The sequence below is a fragment of the Hevea brasiliensis genome, chromosome 18, assembly GCF_030052815.1.
Source record: "Hevea brasiliensis isolate MT/VB/25A 57/8 chromosome 18, ASM3005281v1, whole genome shotgun sequence".
NCBI lineage: Eukaryota > Viridiplantae > Streptophyta > Magnoliopsida > Malpighiales > Euphorbiaceae > Hevea > Hevea brasiliensis.
In genome coordinates this window covers 50,593,987-50,616,078 of record NC_079510.1, presented here as the reverse complement: position 1 = coordinate 50,616,078, position 22,092 = coordinate 50,593,987, and the positions used below count along the sequence as shown (strand labels likewise).

The 22,092-nt window shown below is 36.6% G+C and overlaps 1 protein-coding gene across 1 annotated transcript; it reads left to right on the top strand.

The window, feature by feature from the left end:
* Window positions 1-6,625: 6,625 nt before the first annotated feature.
* Window positions 6,626-8,446, top strand: LOC131175916 (uncharacterized). The gene is made up of 3 exons (XM_058140612.1): window positions 6,626-7,120; window positions 7,939-8,169; window positions 8,396-8,446. The coding sequence occupies exons 1-3, from the start codon at window positions 6,626-6,628 to the stop codon at window positions 8,444-8,446; spliced, it is 777 nt and encodes a 258-aa protein (XP_057996595.1).
* The last annotated feature ends 13,646 nt before the right edge of the window (window positions 8,447-22,092 follow it).

The following is a 22,092-nucleotide window of genomic DNA, read 5'->3' as shown; positions in this document are numbered from 1 at the left end:
GTCAAGAAGATCGAAAAGGGGGAGGGATCGAAAGGCAAAAAGAATAAAGACAAATCCCAAATAACCGCCGCCGTAATCGTGAGCCGAGGTAGTTAAAGCGTGGCAGACGAGATCTCCACCGCACGCCTAAGAATCGCCCGCAATGCTGACAGGTACCAGGGTATGTCATGACAGTCCTGTACATCCCAATCTCCACCGTTGATCTCACTTGTAAGGACGAGCCCGGAACCCTTGGATCAAGAGAGAAGACGACAAGACCAGCGTCTTTCGCTCTTAGCCCTCAGATCACTCCGGACAAGAGGATTTGAGACCGTCAGATTGAAAGAAGAAAAGGACGAATATTCTGAAGAATAATCTCAGCCGTTCATTTTGGTTCTCTTTAATTCTCAAGCATCCGATCATGTCCTTCAAAATCCAGACCCTCCATCTCCCTCAAAATAAATCCTGACCCTTCATGGGGAGCACCCGATTCCTATAAATACCTGCCTGAAAACTGTTCAAGGGGACGAAAAAAGACATATAGACAAGAGGCAGTAACTATAGCAGAATAACTCTGAAACTTAATTCAGTTTGTTACTCTGCTATTTTTTTTGAGATTTCGTAGGAAGAAACTTTCGAAACTAGTTTTCTGAAGTGTTTTCTTGCAAAAGGGATTCTTGAATACTGAAATTTTTCATTTTCAGTTCGTTCATTATCCTGTGGCACTCTCACTTTCTGTCTTTGTTATCCTCTATTTCCATTCATATTGTCTAAGCTCAACTCCACTCAAGCTTGGTTATTCTGACCCGTTTACATTTTAACAAAGAACACTTCATTTCGAGGCGAACCATAGACCTCCGGCTGCCAACCTGCAATCTTGCTACTTTTTGCGATTCTGTAGTTAGTTCAATAGACTCGTCTCCCTATAGGTCAGTGTTAATATCGCCATTTTATTAAGTCTAGTTCTTGTTTCACGTATTTCCTTCGTTCTCTTTCTTGTGCCTGTTGTTTTCTTTAAGTTCATGTCACGCTAAAAAAATACAAAGGAAAGATATGCTCTAGTTTACTCCCGTGCTGGCTAACCCACACTTTTGTTAACCTTCATTATTTCTGAACACAAGTCATCTAGCCCCGAGTTACGTAGAAGCAGCTAGACAAAATGTAGGTAACTGTGTCTAAAGTGTCTCTTTGAAAAAAGAGGGTCTAAATAACACGTCAAGAAAATAGCAAAATTGAATCACTAGGCTGACATGGGAGGCGATCCGGCATAATGCCATAAGGCGGAATTAAAATCAAAACTCAGATAAGAAAAAGGGTACAGATAGGATACTGGTAAAGTGACCTTAGGGGAGGTCAGCAAAATTCAGTCCGGCGTCCCTTATTTAGTCACAAAGTACCAACGAGTTAAAAAAAAAAAGTCTTATTTCGACCTTTGGCACCTTTAAATATTAGAACTCTTAAACTTAGACTCTTATGATATATGGCTGTGTCCAAATTCAAAAGAGATCGGAGGAAAGTTCTTATCCGATCCTCACTTAATTTTATAATAAATATTAAAGAGATCGGAGGAGAGTTCTTATCCGGTTCTCAAACTAAAAATTTAATAAACATTTAGAAAGGAGATCGGAGGAGAGTTCTTATCCGGTTCTCAAACTAAAAATTTAATAAACATTTAGAAAGGAGATCGGAGGAGAGTTCTTATCCGGTCTCAAATCAAAATTTTAATAAACACTTAATAGAGATCGGAGGAGAGTTCGTATCCGGTCTCAAGAAGAAATTGGATGAATTTGAGACTGTAGCTCTCACGGAAGAAAGCAGTGCTATTTTGCAAAATAAGCTTCCACCCAAACTGAAAGATCCTGGAAGTTTTTCCATACCATGTCACATTGGGGATATCAGTATAGATAAGGCTTTATGTGATCTTGGAGCCAGTGTTAGTCTGATGCCATTGTCTATCTATGAGAAAATGAAGATTGGAGAAATGAAGCCTACTACCATATCACTACAGTTAGCAGATAGGTCTATTAAATTTCCAATTGGGGTAATTGAGAATGTTCCTCTGAAAGTTGGAAAATTTTTCATACCAATGGATTTTATGGTATTGGAGATGGAGGAGGATGTACACATTTCTATTATTCTTAGTAGACCTTTCCTTGCTACTGCTGGAGTTGTGATTGATGTAAAAAATGGGAGGCTTACATTAGAAGTTGGGGAAGAGAAAGTTGAATTTAATTTGTTTCAAGCAATGAAAAAGAAAGATGATTCAAATTCATGCTTGAGAGTTGATGTGATAGATGAAGAGGTCAGAGAAGTGTTTAAAAAGCAACATCCTAAAGATCCCTTAGAAGCTTGTTTGGTTCATAACATCAAAAAAGGGGACGAGATTGAAGAAGCTGCAGAATATGCTACAATTTTGGAAGGAAATCCACCTTTGCCTATGGCTGATATTAAAAAGATTGGGGACTTGAAGCAAGATACAACTTCATCATCAAAGCTTGAAAAAAATGGAGCACCAAAGGTAGAGTTGAAACCTCTTCCAACAAATCTCAGGTATGCTTTTCTAGGTCAAAATTCTACATATCCTGTGATTGTTAGTGCTAAATTGAATGATTGTGAAGTTGAAAAATTATTAAGAGTTCTTAGAAAGCATAGAAGGATAATTGGTTATACCATTGATGATATTAAAGGAATACATCCTTCTGTGTGCATGCATAGAATTTTGTTGGAAAATAATCATAAAGCCTCTCGAGAGTCACAAAGGAGATTGAATCCAAATATGAAAGAGGTTGTGAAAAAGGAGATCTTGAAATTGCTTGATGCAGGTATCATTTACCCTGTTTCTGACAGCAATTGGGTAAGTCCAGTTCATGTTGTACCTAAGAAAGGGGGCATCACAGTAGTGAAAAATGAAAATGATGAACTAATACCTACAAGGACTGTAACTGGATGGAGAATGTGTATAGACTATAGGAAATTGAATAATGCAACTAGAAAGGACCATTTTCCATTACCATTTATAGATCAAATGCTTGAGAGACTAGCTCATCATTCTTATTTTTGCTATTTGGATGGCTATTCAGGGTTCTTTCAGATCCCTATTCACCCAGATGATCAGGATAAAACTACCTTCACATGTCCTTATGGTACCTTTGCATATCGAAGGATGCCATTTGGACTATGTAATGCCCCTGCTACATTTCAAAGATGTATGATGTCCATATTTTCTGACATGATTGAGGGTATTATGGAAGTGTTCATGGATGATTTTTCTGTGTATGGTAAATCTTTTGATGAATGCTTATCTAACTTGTCTAAGGTTTTGCAGAGATGTGAAGAGTTCAATTTAGTTTTGAATTGGGAAAAGTGCCATTTTATGGTACAAGAAGGAATTGTTTTGGGACATCTTGTGTCAAACAGGGGTATTGAAGTGGATAAAGCAAAGGTAGAAATTATTGAGAAAATGCCACCCCCAAGATCCGTGAAGGGAGTGAGGAGTTTCTTGGGGCATGCTGGATTTTATAGGAGATTCATCAAGGATTTTTCTAAAATTTCTAAGCCTCTTACTAATTTATTGAGTAAAGATGTGGAATTCCATTTTGATACTAATTGTATGAATGCTTTTTGCGGGATATAGGAAGCTTTGACATCTGCTCCTATTATGCAGTCACCCGATTGGTCATTACCTTTTGAGTTAATGTGCGATGCTAGCGATTATGCCATTGGGGCTGTTTTGGGACAAAGGAAAGATAAGAAGGTGTATGCAATATACTATGCAAGTATGACCTTAGATGATGCTCAAATAAATTACTCTACTACAGAGAAAGAGTTTTTGGCAGTGGTATTTGCAGTAGACAAATTCAGGTCCTATCTTGTGGGGTCAAAGGTAATAGTGTACACGGATCATGCAGCTATCAAGTATCTCCTTCAGAAAAAAGAGGCTAAACCTAGATTGATAAGGTGGGTGCTACTCCTTCAAGAGTTTGACTTGGAAATTAAAGACAAGAAAGGAGTAGAAAATGTGGTAGCAGATCATCTATCTAGATTGAGGCAAGAACAAGGAGATAATTTGGGAAAAGAGCCCCCAATAGATGATTATTTTCCTGATGAACAACTGTTAGTAATCATGAATGCAAAAACCCCTTGGTATGCAGATTTCGTGAACTATCTAGTGTGTGGAATCCTTCCACCTGACCTAACATGGCAGCAAAAGAAGAAATTTCTTTTTGATGTGAAGGATTATGATTGGGAAGAGCCATTTTTGTTCAAGAGATGTGGAGATGGGTTGATTAGAAGATGTTTAGCTAATGAGGAGATAGGGAATGTTATTAAAGATTGCCATTCTTCACTTTATGGGGGTCATATGAGTGTGACAAAGACTGCAGAAAAAGTTCTTCAAGCAGGGTTGTTTTGGCCACACATGTTTAAGGATGTGAGGAAGTTTGTAAATGCATGTGATAGGTGTCAAAGAATGGGTAATATCTCAAAGAGAGATGAAATGCCCCTCCAAAATATATTGGAAGTGGAACTATTTGATGTGTGGGGCATTGATTTCATGGGACCTTTTCCATCATCATTTGGACACAAATACATTTTAGTTGGAGTAGATTATGTGAGCAAATGGGTTGAAGCTATACCATCTCCAACTAATGATGTTAGAGTTGTGATTAAATTCCTTAAAAAGTTCATTTTCACAAGATTTGAAACTCCACGTGCCATTATAAGTGATGGAGGTTCTCATTTTTGCAACCATCAATTTGAAAGATTATTACAAAAATATGGAGTAAAGCATAAGGTTGCAACACCCTACCATCCACAAACTAGTGGTCAAGTGGAGATCTCAAATAGAGAGTTGAAAAGAATTCTTGAGAAAACAGTGAATAGTTCAAGGAAAGATTGGTCACTAAAGTTAGATGATGCTCTTTGGGCCTATAGAACAGCTTTTAAAACTCCTATTGGGACCACCCCATTTAGATTGGTTTATGGGAAAGCTTGTCATCTACCTTTGGAGTTGGAGCATAAAGCATATTGGGCCATAAGGACACTGAATTTTGAATTAAAAATTGCAGGAGAAAAAAGAATGCTGCAACTAAATGAACTTGAGGAACTTAGATTGGATGCTTATGAAAATGCCAAGCTTTAAAAGGAAAGAACTAAGAGATGGCATGATAAGCATATTAGGAAGAAAGAATTTCAGGAAGGGGATGTTGTTCTTCTATACAACTCTAGGTTAAGGTTATTTCTAGGAAAATTAAAGTCAAGATGGTCAGGGCCCTACACTGTTATAAAGGTATACCCCTATGGAGCTGTTGCGATAGGAAATGAAACCTCAGGGACTTTCAAAGTTAATGGGCAGAGATTAAAGCATTATATTGTTGGAGAACCCACATAAAAGGTTGTAGAGGTTTCATGGCTTGGTTCTCCAATCAGGGATACTTAGGTGATTTGGAGTGGAAGGTCAAGCTTAAGACCTTAAACAAGCGCTTCTTGGGAGGCAACCCAAGCGTATCCTTTTATAATTTATTAATTTTCCATTTCATTTCATTTTCAGTTTTTGCCCTCATTAAACTCAAAAGTGACATTTATTTATCTTTTGTAGGTCCTTCATGAAGATTGGGCAAATTAACACTTGTAGCAAAAACAAAGAATTGAAAGGGAGCAAGCAATAAGCAAAATTCTGCACCTTATCCAGTGCCTGTGAACAGTAACACCTTTAAACTTGTGCTAAATGGCTGATATTGCAATCTACTTGATAGCACATGTTTAATTTTGTGTCTTGTGTAAATTTTATGAAATGCAACTTGAATGAGGATCAATTTTGATATTTAGGACTGATGTGAGCTTTATTGAGGTGCAAAAATAGTGTTTGTTAAGTTTTACCTTTTAGTGTATATATAATTTTGTAGTCTGATAGGAATTTACATGTTTTTGTTTGAATTGCTGCTAGTTTTTACTGTTTACAGATTTTTACTACTGTTCATGCTGCTTAAAAGGTCAATTTCTATGTCTTTTCTGCAATTTTTGAATGTTTGGAACTTGTCTCAAATGCTGCTGAAATGTACTTTTGGTATAAGTTTAGAAAGGAGACCATTTCATTAAGTGTGCAAAAAGGTAGTCACAATTGGTGCCTCAATTAAAAAATGCTTGCATAAGCTAAATGAACATATACAGTGTTTGATGAGTTCTAAGAGATGATGAGCTTAAATTCCTCAAATTTATGGTGTTTGTGTGTATTTGGTAATTGTTGAGGGTCATGATAGCATTCCATAGCTTTTGGACTGTTTTTGGTAAGTAAAACTACAATTTTTCCCAAAACCTGCCGAAACTTGCTGATGATGTTGCTTGTCAAGCAGAGTCCTAAGCAAATTCTGTTGAACCTTATGCTTAACCCCAAGCATGGCCTAAATTACCAGATGTCTGCCCCACATTTTAAAAAGCCCAAAACTTCTGCCATTTTTATAAACTCCCTCGCCCACACTCCCGATAAGCCACAACTCTCATTCTACAGACTTCCTTCCCGCACCATTTTTTTCGGCAATTTTTAAGGGAAGCTGAAAAGTTTCTTTCTTTTCAATAAATGGTGAGAACTAAAATATGGTCTACCCACAAACCCAAACCCAGAAAATCTCAACACTCTGTCTAATAGAAAATGGGTGCTCCATCCTCCCTACCCATAAACCCTAACTCCAGTCCCAGTCCGTCGCTCCCTGAGTCGCCACCACCGCAAACGCCGCCGCTACCTCAATCACCACCCCCTCAGTCACCACTACTACCCCCAAACCAAACACCAACCCTCATTCCGCCGACTCCCTTCTCGCCGCAAACTGAACTGCAAAATAAAACACCCATTTTCGACACTCATTTCCCAGAACCAATGCCTGAGCCTGCGCCTACTCAAACGAAAACCAAAGGCAAAACTAATAAGGCTGCAGGTCGACCTAGGAAAACCCCTGTCGGAAAACGAAAAAGAGTACCCTCTGTTCCTTTCGACCTAAACTCTCCACCTCAACCTTCCTCTGAACCAGTCAGCAAAAGGACTAGGTCTTCCTCGCAAACTCCAGCACCAGCGGTCCAAACACCTGTATCTCAGTCACCCTTAAATTCTCCAGCAGCACCTGCGTCGTCTGCCGATAATATAGAGGAGGTACTCTCTCCATTACCTTGGGCTTTTAAGGATATGGATATGAAAAATGCCTATGAGAAATTAGTTTCTAAACCTATTTTGGCAAACAAATATATGGATGAGCAAATTTTAAAAGAATTAGGCATTTATGACTCTGTATTTGCCTATTTGGATGCTATTAGCTGGACTAATTTTGCTAAGATTAGGGAACCAGTGTACAAGGATTTGACCCTGGAATTTTTGAGTTCCTTAAGGCTAAATTTCAAACCAACAGTACCTGAGAATAAGGATGTGATATATTTTCAATGTGCTGGAATTGATAGGGAGTTAGACATGGATGCTATGAATGCAATTTTTGGTTTTCAAGATTCGGGGTATAAAAATATTGAGTGGCAGCAAACTGTTTATGACCCTGTTCAATTCTGGAAAGATATTGCACCTTTTGGGGGTTATTATAGACAGAGGACTGCAAAAGCCTCTAGGATAGTTGATCATGTGTTGAAATACCTCCATAGGTTCATTTCTTACCTTTGTTTTAGGAAGGGACGCAGATATGATGTGTGGTCTTTGGAGACTTATTTTTCTTGTGGTGCATGAAGGAGAGAAAATAAGTAAGCACAGCCCATTTCATAGCTACTCATTGGCACCAAATTGTCACGAAGCATACTAAAGGTAGTATAGTTTTTGGGGGGTATATAACTGCTATAGCAAACTCATTTAGCTTTGATGCTAGTCTATATAAGCTGCTGCCAGTTTCTGGTGAATCATATATAGACAGCACAATGTTGCTACACATGGATGTTTGTGAGAAAGTAGGCCATACCTATACTCTGTTACAGCAGCATCCTGAAGCCACTGGTACTGCAGACCCCACTACCTTTGCACCAGCAGAACCCCAACCAACCACTACCCCACAGTTTTCAGCAGACATTTTGTCCCTCTTAAGATCCTTGGAATCCAGAATAGCAAGTTTCACTGTCCAACCATCTGTTCCCTCACCTGACACCACAGAAATCCTTGCTACCTTAAAGAGCTTAGAAGTCAAAATTGATACCATGGGTCAGCAGCAGGTTAACCAAAAGAAGAAGCTAGAAAAGAAACTTAAAAAGAGATTTTTATCTCTTAAAAAGAAACAGAAGCAACATCAACTTCAAATGTTGGAGCTTTACAACAAACTGGCCCAATCTTACAACAATTTATATCATTGGGGCCAAGACATGCTTCAAGAAATGAAAGACCTCACAGAAAATTTGGAAACTGCTTCTGAAGCTTCGGATCACAATGAACCTACTGCAGGACCTGAAGCAGACCCTGATGCAGCAGCAAAGCCTTGATAGCAGAGCTTGAAAAGTAGCAGCAATTTAGTATTAGTTTTAGTCTGATGCAAGATGCGATATGATTACTAGTTTTTGATTCGGTTTACGTGTTAGGTTTATTTTGTAATCTGTTTATTTTAATTTTCAAACTTTAGTAATAGTTGTAATACTTTGGTAATTAGTTTTTGTGATTATACTTGCACTTCTTTCCTTTATTTTATTTTATTTTATTTTATTTTATTTTCTACTATGGACATAGTTACTCTGTGAATGCTTTTTGGTTTAATTTTTGATTTAACTGTTAGATTTTATTTCTTTACACTTTTTCATTTTCTTGCACATTATTTTTGCATTTTATCTTTTTCTTCAATCCTAATTTTGTTGACATTGATGAGTTGCACAAAGTTTCTTTGAGCCGCATCTATCTCACATCATTTGGAGTTAACAGCTTACCCTTTTACCATTTATGCTTATGGTATGTTGCCAATGCTTATGCTTTCGCTTTACCCTACGCAATAGGTTAAGCAACATCTTAAGCAGTGTAAATTCATACACTTGGGATACTTTTTCACATTTTTCTCTCTAAAGCTTCATTGTTAATATCACTTTGAGCTAATTTTGGAATTCCTGACCTTATATTGATTTAATCCCCAATTGTATAAATTTCATTAATTGAGTAGTTTACACAATTTTGCCCATCTTTGCATTCATTTTAAACATTGAGGAAAATATTTCATTTGAGTTTGGGGGTGAGGGCAAAATTTTTGCAAAATTTTTTAAAATTTTCATTCATTCATTTATTGCATTTCATTCATTCATATAATGATAATTCATACACATATACATAAACCACACACATGCCTATACTCATACACATACATTTGCATATAGTTTTCATATAGATTACACTTAGCTTTAATTCGATTTATGCATTCATTTTAGGATCATGCATATCATAAAAATAATTTTTACCTTGTCCTTAAAGGATTGAGAGTTGCTTTGAAGAGCAATTAAGCTTACTTTTAGAAGGGTTTGATGGATTGAAAGTTCTAGATAGGTGCAAAGTTATTAGATTCTTGCTTTTGTTTATATCTTCTTAGCCAAGGGCCACCCAATCAATTGCATTGATTTTGAGTGCTTAGAGAAAACTCTAGGGTGAGAAGTAGCTAATTGATGTCTCACCAATCCTAGAACGATCTTTCTAAACCTTTCAAGGCGAAATCATAGCATACACTTGAAAAAGAAATGATCTAAGCATTCTTTGAATTTTAAACCATTATTTTAGCCTTAGCCAACCTCACTTAAAAATTTCCCTTTGGAATCAATTTGAGCCTAAATTTATCCCTCTTATTTCTTTGGAACCCAAATTATTACCTAGCCATAAACCCAAACACTTACCTACCCTCCATGAGAATAATCCTTTGAGTGATAGATACACATAAAAAAAAAAAGAAAAAAAATATATATAACAATTAGTTGGGAGAAGTGACTAAAATAAAAAGGTTAGCAAATTTAATTATGGTATGTAAAGTAATTCACCACCCAAGTACACAAAGAAATGAGTTTGGGGGTGAATTGAAAGGGACAATTATAATTCAAAGTCAATCTTTTTATGTAGTCCCTCTAAAAGCTTCAAAATTATATGCTAGCATTAGTGAATAGTTGTAAAGTTCCTTCTCCCATTTGATTCAAAAAAAAAAAAAAAAGAGAGAGAGAGATTTTGTGTGTCTTGATCTTTTAATAATTTGATTATTCTCATATTTTGTTACCTTTATCCTTTCCTTGTTAGCAACATTATTACCTCCTTAGCCCCATTACAACCCTTGAAAGTCCTTTTGATCTTTTGATGGTGTTTTGCTACATTAGTGGAGATTGGAATAGGAGAATTGCCTATGGGATTGGGATATCATTAATCCATTCATTTACTTCCATCATTATTTGAGACACTTTAGTTTATGGGCTACCCTATAGTCTACTTAGGCATGATTATTCCTTGTGATTGATTGGTTTGGGCTTTATGATAAGGATAATTGACCCAAGGCTAAGCGGTGATAACTTTGGTAAGGATTGAATTCTTTGCATCTTGAAAGTGGGTATGTGATTTGTTGGTGGCTAAAAGTAAGTTTGAGAGTTTGGATAAATAATTTTCATAAATTTAAGGTAAGGTACCCCAAATTGCATTAATTGTTTTAATTTGCTTGAGGACAAACAAAGGTTTGAGTTTGGGGGAATTTGTTACACTCATTTCATATAGGCATTTTAGGGTAGTTTTGCATCCATTTTGCCCTCATATTTTAGTGTATTTTATGTTTTTAGCTTTATTTTATCTTATTTGTTAATTTTAGATACTTTATATTTGATTTTTGTAAATTTGTTATTTTGATAGGATTTCGTGGCAAATCGAAGATCAATGAGTGCAAGAGGAAGTGATTTGAAGAGATTTGGAGTTCTTTAAGCATGGAGGAAAGTTAAAGAAATCAAGCCTTGAAAGAGCAAACCAGCCGAAATTTGCTTAAAACTTTGCTTAAGATCATGCTTAGGGTAAAACGGCAGTGCTTAAGGTGCAGCACAAGTCAAGCATGAGCAGAAAAGTCCATTTTACTCTAAGTCTGCCAAGATTTGCTGAAGGTCTACTTAACCTTAAGCAGATAGTGCGACCAGAAGCTGAAATCTGCTAAGAAGCTGCTTAGGGTTAAGCCAAACCCTAAGCAGACTGCCCAGAACGTGAAAGATGCTGCTGACTTGGATAATTTTACACCTCATTTCCTACCCACTCCTTGACTCTTATTTACTTTTAGGGCAACTTTTTGGGACGATATAAATTCATCATTTCCTTATTTTTGCCACAAGAGGAAAGGGAGGAAAGAAAAAAAAAGGAAAGAAAATTTAATAGAGGAAGAGGAGGAGACGCCATTCCTTTTGGGAAGGAGCTGCTGCACCAGTTCTGGAGCTCCAGAAACCAGAGATTTTGGTTCTTCTACCTGGGTTTTTCTATTTTAGTCCTTTTATCATGTTTTTCTTTACTTTTCCATCATCCTTTCTTGTAAATACCATCATGAGTGAGTAATCTCTTTAGATTTCAGAGTTGGGAAGTATGTTTTAGATTAAATTGTGGATTTGTACTGGGTATTTCCTTATTTTACATAAATATGAATTTTGATTCCTTCCTTGTGTGCTTGATTTACTTGCCTAATTTTGGTACCCATTGGGTATTGTGTTAATCTTTGATTGAAGGACCGAAAGGTGAAAGTCATTGATAGATAATCAAGGATTGGAACTTAAAACCACCTAGATTTAGAAATAAACTAGGATTTTAAGAGAAATTAATTATTGATTACAAAACTTAATGGGTTTTAAAGTAATCAAATAACATACAAAAGTAGGTTTGGTTATTTTAAAACACACTTTGGTTTGCTTGAAAAAGATATCAAAGGAATTTAGAATCAATTTCCTTCAAACTCTATTTTTCCCTAAAAATTGGAATGCCCAAGACAAATCCCAATTAATTTATGCATAAACCCCCAACTCTGGAATCACTTTTACCATAATTAGACTTTCATTTAAATTACCCATTGTTAATTTAGTTTAATTGCGAACTAGAAGTAAAATTTATTTGTTTGCTTCTTACACATTTCAATTAGAATAATTAATTTATCTTGCTCATTTACATTTACCATTTATTCATTAATCATTAGCCCAAATAATCGCTTCATTCATAGTTTGGTAATCAAACAGCAAATCCTCGTGGGAACGATACTTGATTCATCACTTTATTACTTGAGACGACCCTTATACTTGCGGATAAGTCACATCAGAAATATTTGAGGGGGAAGGTTTGGTGAGCAAGGGAAGAACACATTCAAGGGAGGGTTCTTCCAGTAGAAAGAAATCTAAGGTCAGATCTAAGTCAAAAGTGAAAAAGGCCAACTGTTTTGAGTATGAAGAGCAAGGTCACTATAGGAGAGACTGTCATAAGTTGAAAAATAAAAGGGGAAAGCAACCAGAAAGTTCTGCGAATGTGGTTGATAGTTTTATTAATTTTGATGGTGATGACAGTGCTGGAGAAATTTTATCCGTGAGTTCAAATCATGGACAAAATTCCTAGATTCTTGATACTGATGCTACTTATAACATGTGTCCACACAGAAACTGGTTTGTCACTTACAAACAGATGAGTGGCAAGGTATTTCTTGGCAATGATCATGCATTATCTGTTGAAGGAATTGGTAACATCAGATTGAGGATGTTTGATGGTATTGTTAGAACTATAAAGTGTTGGCATGTTCCAGGACTAAAGAGGAACTTGATTTCTCTTGGGACACTTGACTCTCATAGATTCAGATAGCATACAGAGAATGGAGTCCTCAAAGTGTGCAAAGGCTCTATGGTACTCATGAAGAGCAGTTTAGTTTCAGGATTGTATTTTCTTCAAGGCAGTATAGTTTCAGGGGAAGCTACAGTAGCATCCAGAAGCAATAATCAGAATCAGACTCAATTGTGGCATATGTGTCTTGGTCATATGAGTGAAAGAGGATTATCTGTGTTAAGTAAGCAGGATTTGTTGGATGGGCAGAAAACAGAATCTATGGACTTTTGTGAACACTATGTGTTTGGCAAATAGACCAGGGTAAAGTTCGACAAAAAGGTAGTGTGCAAGACTAGAGGAACGGTGGATTATATCCATTCGAATCTATGGGTTCCTAACAGAATCCCGTCCAAGAGCAGTGCCAGGTACTTCATAACTTTGATTGATGATTACTCTCGGATGGTGTGGGTGTATTTTCTGAAAACAAAAGATGAGGCATTTTCAACCTTTGTAAAGTGGAAGACGTTGATTGAGAAGCAGACAGAAAAGAAGGTCAAGCGTCTTAGAATTGATAACGGGTTGGAATTGTGCAATCGTGAGTTCAATGCATTCTGCAACAATGAAGGTATAGTGAGACATCACATTTGTACAAGGACACCACAACAGAATGGTATTGCAGAAAGCATGAACAGAATGCTTTGTGACAAAGCACAAAGCATGCTCTCACATTCAGGATTGGGAAAGGATTTCTAGGCTGAAGCAATTAATACAGCCTATTTCTTAGTTAATAGATCTCCATTTATAGCTATTGAGTGCAAAACACCTTTTGAGATCTAGTCCAGTTCACCTGCTGATTACTCTCAGCTGAGAGTATTTGGTTGCCTTGCTTATGCTCATGTGAGAGATGGTAAGCTTGAGCCGAGGGTAAGAAAATGCATATTTCTAGAGTATGCATCTGGAGTGAAAGGCTACAGGTTGTGGTGCAATGATCCAAAGTCTCCAGGATTAATTATCAGCAGGAATGTGACATTTAATGAATCTGCTTCATTGGATAGTCAGAGGGAGAAGTCAATAGCAGAATCAGATCACGATGTTAGAGAACAGGTGGAGCTTGATATTGATACTTCAGTAGTTCAGTCTAGTGATTCAGAGGATGAGGTACAAGATCCTGATCAACAAGAGGATGTACCTGAGCAATAGCAGCAGGAACCATATAGCATTACAACTGGTAGAGAGAGAAGATAGATTAGACCACCGCAGAGATATGCATATGCAGATCTAGTTGCATTTTCCTTGTCAATTACTGAGACAGTTGATGTGCATGAACCTAGCAATTATAAAGAGGCTATTTCTTGTTCAGATACAAATTAGTGGGTTGGTGCTATGAGTGAAGAAATTGAATCTCTTCACAAGAATCAAACTTGGGAGCTTGTAACATTGCCTGAGGGACAAAAAGTGGTAGGTTGCAAATGGGTGTTCAAGAAAAAGGAAGGCACTCCAGGAGTTGAAGCACCTCAATATAAGGCACAGTTGGTAGCAAAAGGATTTACTCAGAGGGAGGGGATTGACTTTATTAAAGTGTTTTCTCCAGTCGTAAAGCACAGTTCTATCAGAGTCTTACTTGCTATGGTTGCTCTTCATGATCTAGAGCTTGAGCAACTAGATGTGAAGACAATATTTTTACATGGTGAGTTGGAATAGCAAATTTATATGAGTCAGCCTAAGGGATTTGTCATTCCAGGTATGGAAAATCGTGTTTGCTTGCTTAAGAAATCTTTATATGGTGTAAAACAGTCTCCTAGGCAGTGGTACAAAAGATTTGATACATTCATGATTTGTAATGGCTTTAATCGTAGTTCATGTGACAGTTGTGTGTATCATAAGAAGCTTTCAAATGATTCCTTTATTTATTTGCTGTTGTATGTGGATAACATGCTTCTTGCTGCTAAAAGCATGTCACAAATTAATATTCTGAAAAAGCAGTTGAGTGATGAGTTTGAGATGAAGGATTTAGGTGCTACAAAAAAGATATTGGGAATGGAAATTACTAGGGATAGAAGTGTTGGGAAGCTTTTCTTGTTTCAACAGGCCTATGTTGAGAAAGTGCTTAAGCGTTTTAACATGAATAATGCTAAACCTGTGACTGTTCCGTTTGCTACCCATTTCAAGTTATCTGCAAACATGTCACCAAAAACAGATGAGGAGATTAAGCACATGTCTAGTGTTCCCTATTCAAGTGCTGTTGGTAGCATCATGTATGCTATGGTATGCACCCGAGCTGACATTTTACATATAGTTAGTGTTGTGAGTAGATACATGGGGTGTCCTGGGAAAGAGCATTGGCAGGCAGTGAAATAGATTTTGAGGTATTTGAAGGGTACTACAGATGTTGGTCTGACATTTGATAGGACCAAGATGAGTGATTTAGTTATTGGCTATGTGGATTTAATTTTGCAGGGGACTTAGACAAGAAGAGATCTTTGACAAGTTAGTTATTTACTCTTTCTGGAAGTGCTATCAGTTGGAAGGAAATATTACAAGCTACAGTTGTGCTACAGTTGCTTTGTCTACCACAGAGGCTGAATATATGGCCTTAGCAGAGGCAGTAAAGGAAGTTTTATGGTTATGAGATTTGGTGGGTGATCTTGGGTTGATACAGAATAAGGTAACAGTGTTTTGTGAAAGTCATAGTGCAATACATCTCACAAAGAATCAAATGTACCATGAGCGAACTAAGCACAATGATGTCAGATATCACTTCATTCAGGACATTGTATCTCAGGAGACTGTAGTTATGCAGAAAGTCTCTACACATAATAATCCAACAGATATGATGGCCATGCCCCCGCGGTATGGATCAGTATAAATATTATAATATTCTACCTTTGCGGTAGAGTTGTGAGATATTCAGGAAACACACTGGGGTTAGGGTTTGAGAATTCTGATTGATTGTATCTTGCTCTTTTCATCATAGTGGAACATTTTTCTCTTGTCTTGCCCTTGGACGTAGACCTTACGATTGAACCATGTTAAATCTTGTATTATTCTTCTTCTTTTTTCAATACTGTGTGATTGTGCGATTTGTGTGTGTGCCTTAGATTTGCGTGCTTGTTATAACAAACTGGTATCAGAGCTTTGTGCGCAAAACCTAGGGTTTACAGATGGCGTCATCTTCAACGAAGTATGAGATGGAGAAGTTTGATGGTGGATCGAGTTTCAGTCTGTGGAAGATTAAAATTAAATCTTCCTTGATCCTACAAGGTCTATGGAAGGCAATCGAGGATAACTTTCTAGAAGGTATGAAAGAGATTGAGAAGGTTGATCTAAAGGAGAGAGCCTTGAGTGCGATTTTCATAAGCGTAACTGATAATGTCCTATGCGAGATTGCTAGTGAAAGCTCAGCATCTGCAACATGGAAGAAATTAGAGGAGTTATACTCTGCCAAATCGCTGACCAACCGCCTGTATCTGAAGAAAAGACTTTACAATCTGAGAATAAGTGAAGGTACGCCCATTAAAGAACATCTGGATGAATTCAATTCAATCATTATGGATCTGAAGAATATTGATATTAAGATGGATAGTGAGGATCAGGCCCTTATTGTGTTATGTTCTTTGCCACCCTTCTATGAAACTTTTGTTGATACTCTGTTGTATGAGAAAGACAGTATTTCATTAGACAATGTTAGTAATTCTCTAAAATTGAAGGAGTTGAAAAAGAAATTTCTAGATAATAGAAAAAGATTTGAGGGGGAAGGCTTGGTGAGCAGGGGAAGAACACATTCAAGGGAGGGTTTTTCTAGCAGGAAGAAATCTAAGGCCAGATTTAAGTCAAAAATGAAAAATGCCAACTGTTTTGAGTGCGTAAAGCAAGGTCACTACAGGAGAGACTGTGCCAAGTTGAAAAATAAAAGGGGAAAGCAACCAGAAAGTTTTGCAAATGTGGTTGATAGTTTTATTGATTCTGATAGTGATGACAGTGCTGATAAAATTTTATCTATGAGTTCAAATCATGGACAAAATTCCTAGATTATTGATACTGGTGCTACTTATAACTTGTGTCTACACAGAAATTGGTTTGTCACTTACAAACAGATGAGTGGCAAGGTGTTTCTGGGCAATGATCGTGCATTATCTGTTAAAGGAATTGATAACATTAGATTGAGGATGTTTGATGGCGTTGTCAGAACTATAGAGTGTTGGCATGTTTCAGGACTAAAGAGGAACCTGATTTCTTTTGGGACACTTGACTCTCATGGATTCAGATAGCATGCAGAGAATGGAGTCTTCTGTAACACCCCGAACCTCCGAGTTATGAATAGTACTATTTTTGGTCTGTGACTAGTACTATTTAAAGACACCTTGAGGACTAAAAATAAATAGAAAATTAATTGAGATAGATACAATAAAAATTCAAGTGACCCAAAAATATAAGGATTCACCGGGTATATTGAAAAAGAGGGATTATGAACCAATAAGAGGCATTTTGATCAATTCACCTCAAGAGTTGATTTTTGACCAAAATGTTAATTAATTTAAGTGAAATTAATGAATTAAATTATGGAATAATTTTTTTTAGGAAAAGAATTCAAGTATAAAGTGAAAGGAAAATAAAAGAAACAAAAATCTAGAATTGTAGGTCCATTTTGACCCAATTAAAATTTTAGGACCAATGGGCTTTGGACAACTCAATAAAAATTAATTAAATAAATAAATAATTGGGATAAGTATAAAAGGAAGCCATCTTCCTCCTTCCCTCATTTAGTTGCCCCCCCACATACCTCCTCTCCCTCTCTTTTCTTTCTTCTCTTTTCATTCTTCCACTTACAACCTCTCTCAACCATTAATTTTCCCCACTTTTTCTCCATGGGTTTTCTATCTAACTGGTAGAAAACATTAAATTTATCTTTCATTGAGAGATTAGAAACTAAAAGAACAAAAGAGTTAGAAGAAATTCAAGATTAGAAGTGGTCACTTGAGTTAAGTTTCTTTTCATGTTAGATTAGTTGTATAAGCCTTGAATGAGGTTAACTTATGATGAAATTTCATGAGAAATTGAAAGGAAACATGCATGAAACCTAAACTAGGATTTTGGCCAACTTAGAGAAAATTAGGGTTTTGATGTATTTTAGTTAAATTGATAATAAATCTAAGTTAGATTGAGGTAGTATGCATGATTGGGAGTAGTAAGATTTCATGGGATTGCATAAATTAAATTATGGAAGATTAGAGTTCATGAGAAAATTGGGTTTTGGTCCTAGAGAGTGAAATTGGTGTGTGTAGTGTTAAATTATTATCATTTGAGGTTTATTTAGTTTGAATTGACATTGGGTTGATGAATGGAGGTAATAAAATGGTAGGATTAGGGAAATTGCAAACTTTGGTGTTTGAAAATTATAGGTTTTATGCTTGGAAGTGCCATTGATGTGTTAATGCTAAATTATAGTCATTTTGGGTAAATTAAATGTGAATTGAGATTGGTTAGTGGAAGTAATTGAATAAATGAAAAATTGAACTTAGGGTAGAATTTTTCACACTGAATTCAGTGTGTTTGGAAGCCCATAACGTAAGCTACACAACTCCAATTGGTGTGAAATCAATTGGAAATGAAACTTAAGACATAGGGCTAGAATTTTCATGAAGATACCTTTCCCCGAAAATGACCTTAAGCTATCCGAAATGAGCCTTGAACTTGGAGACAGAAATCTGGAACCTGCAGAATTTGACCATATGAACAGTAAATATTGCATGGCCATAACTCTCTCTAGAAAACTCTGATTTAGGTAATTCTTAAACCGATAGAAATCTAAGATATATTAGAACATTTCATATGAAGAACTTGAGGCCAAATTATGGACTTAACCTAATCAAATTGCTAAGTAAAATTGAATTACTGAATTTGCAGAATTGCAGATTTACCATATGAACAGTAAACTTTGCATGGCTATAACTCTCTCTAGAAAACTTCAATTTAGGCGATTCTTGAACCGATGGAAACCTAAGACATAGTATAACATTTTGTATGAAGAACATTAGATCAAATTATGGACTTAACTTGATCAAATTGCTGAACGAATTTGGATCGATAAATCTGCCAGAACTAAATCTGTAGCATGAATAGTGACGTGAACAGTAATTGTGTTTTGGACATAACTTGAGCTACACAGCTCCAAATTAGGCGATTCAAAAAGGAAAATAAAGTTAAGACCTAGATGAACAATTTTCATGAAGAACACCTCACCAAATTATAATCGAAACTAGGTAAAAATTGGATTCAAAGATTGGGGTACCAAGTTGTCCAAAACCAAAATTTTTAAAAATTTGCAAAGCTAATTTGGGATGCATTAGATATTCATGTAATGAGTTCTTGGCAGCAATTGAGATGCGTATTGAGACATTCTATTTTTGTATTTTCAGTAGAGAAAGAGGTTGGGACGGACAAGGAATAGTGAGTAAAGAGAAAGGAGAGCATTGAAGGTTTGTGCACAACTAACATTTTCTTCGTTTTTTAACTTGTAAATTGTTTGGAATGTGTTTATTTGAATAAGTTTGCTTTGAACAAGTTTACTCTAACTAAAATATGGTTTTTCTCTTGCATTTGAGAATTTTGGGTATTGCCACCTTTATATGGATATTATGATGAATTTGAATGTGTTTATTGGTTTGTAAACGTGATTGTTGAGTGGAAAATTTTTTAAAACTGTTTTGAAACCACAGTTAGCATGATAGTCTCTTTCGGAACTCCCCAGTAGTAACGGCTACTTGGGGTTGATAATTGATATTGATTATGTCTCCCATTAATAACGATTAATGGGGTAAGACTACATGAGTACTCATTAGCTAGCTAGCCCTTTCCTCATTAATAACGGTTAGTGAGGTTGAGATTGCTTTGTCATGGTGTACAACACGGCACTGATTGTGAAATTTTGTGTCATGGCCTGAACTGTGTGTTGATGTTGGCAACACTAATGCTTTGTGAATTGTGATTTATGAAGTGTGATTTCTCACTTGAAATGTTATTCCAATAAATGGCCTTTATGGACTTAGAACTATTGTGAAGTTTTCATGCTTAAGAAAAATATGATTTATTATGCTTTGACAAATTGTGTTTTACCTTATGTTTTAAAGTTATTAGTTGTGCACCACTGAGTGATATACTCAGCGATATACTCAGCGATAGCTTCTTTATGCTGTCGCAGGTAAGGGTAAGTAGAAGGCTGCCGAGTGAGAGACTTGAAAGCAACATTTTGGTATTGTTTATGGGTATTTACGTTAGGTATACCCTTGTGATTCCTTTGGATGTATTTTATACCTATATGTATGGATGTGTGGACATTGAGCAATTTGTATTTAAAAGCATTGCATTGTTATCACATTTTGAGTTTGTAACAATTTTGTATTTTACTTTGAGACTTATGAAAAAATAACTCTTGCAATATTTAGTCTATCATTATTTCCAATGAATGTTTAAATGGAATTTTAACTATTCTCATGCAGTTTTCCGCAAAAGAATTGATAAGATAAAAAGCTATGGTTTGTATTAAAATCTTTTATAGCATAACTAATGGGTTATCGGTAGGTGGAGTTCGGTGATTCATTAAGTATGCTACGGGAACATGTTGTGCCTTACAAGGGATAAGATGTGACATCCTCAAAGTGTGTAAGGGCTCTATGATACTCATGAAGAGCAGTTTGGTTTCAGGATTGTATTTTCTTCAGGTTAGTACAGTTTCAGGGGAAGCTGCAGTAGCATCCGGAAGCAAAAATCAGAATCAGACTCAATTGTGGCATATGCGTTTTGATCATATGAGTGAAAGAGGATTATCTGTGTTAAGTAAGCGAGATTTATTGGACGGGCAGAAAACATAATCTATGGAGTTTTGTGAACACTATGTGTTTGGCAAACAGACCAGGGTGAAGTTTGATAAAATGGCAGTGTGCAAGACCAGAGGAACGGTGGATTATATCCACTCAGATCTATGGGGTCCTAACAGAATCCCTTCCAAGAGTGGTGCCAGGTACTTCATAACTTTGAATGATGATTATTCTCGGATAGTGTGGGTGTATTTTCTGAAAATAAAAGATGAGGCATTTTCAACCTTTGTAAAGTGGAAGACGATGATTGAGAAGTAGACAGAAAAGAAGGTCAAGCATCTTAGAACTGTTAACGGGTTAGAATTTTGCAATCGTGAGTTTAATTCATTCTGCAGCAATGAAGGTATAGTAAGACATCGCACTTGTACAAGAACACCACAATAGAATAGTATTGCAGAACACATGAACAGAACGCTTTGTGATAAAGCAAGAAGCATGCTCTCACATTTAGGATTGGGAAAGGATTTTAGGCTGAAGCAATTAATACAGCCTTTTTCTTAGTTAATAGATCTTCACCTACAGCTATTGAGTGCAAAACTCCTTTTGAGATCTGGTCCGATTCACCTGCTAATTACTCTCAACTGAAAGTATTTGGTTGCCCTGCTTATGCTCATGTGAGAGATGGTAAGCTTGAGCCGAGGGCAAGAAAATGCATATTTCTAAGATATTCATATGGAGTGAAAGGCTACAAGTTGTGGTGCAATGATCCAAAGTCTCTAAGATTAATTATCAGCAAGAGTGTGACATTTAATGAGTCTGCTTCATTGGATAGTCAGAGGTAGAAGTCAATAGTAGAATCAGATCACAGTGTCAGAGAATAGGTGGAGCTTGATATTGATACTTCAGCAGTTCAGTCCAGTGATTCAGAGGATGAGGTGCAAGATCTTGATCAACAAGAGGATGCACCTGAGCAACAGCAACAGGAACCATATAGCATTGCAACTGGTAGAGAGAGAAGACAAATTAGACTACCGCAGAGATATGCATATGCAGATCTAGTTGCATTTGCCTTGTCAGTTGCTAAGACAGTTAATGTGCATGAACCCAGCAATTATAGAGAAGCTATTTCTTGTTTAGATGCAGATCAGTGGGTTAGTGCTATGAGTGAAGAAATTGAATTTCTTCACAAGAATCAAACTTGGGAGCTTGTAACATTGCCTAAGGGACAAAAAGCGGTAGGTTGCAAATGGGTGTTCAAGAAAAAGGAAGGCACTCCAGGAGTTGAAGCACCTCGATATAAGGCACGGTTGATAGCAAAAAACTTTACTCAGAGGAAGAGGATTGACCTTAATGAAGTGTTTTCTCCAGTTGTGAAGCACAGTTCTATCAGAGTCTTACTTGCTATGGTTGCTCTTCATGATCTAGAGCTTGAGCAACTAGATGTGAAGATAGCATTTTTGCATGGTGAGTTGAGGAGCAAATTTATATGAGTAAGCTTGAGAGATTTGTCATTCCGGTTATGGAAAACCGTGTTTGCTTGCTTAAGAAATCTTTATA

Bases quoted from the DNA above. Each gene is read 5' to 3' on its own strand.
- LOC131175916 (XM_058140612.1), top strand. From the start codon at position 6,626: ATGGGTGCTCCATCCTCCCTACCCATAAACCCTAACTCCAGTCCCAGT. The intron at 7,121-7,938 runs GTACTCTCTCCA...ACTCTGTTACAG, and splicing joins CTGCCGATAATATAGAGGAG to CAGCATCCTGAAGCCACTGG. The intron at 8,170-8,395 runs GTTAACCAAAAG...AACCTACTGCAG, and splicing joins ATACCATGGGTCAGCAGCAG to GACCTGAAGCAGACCCTGAT.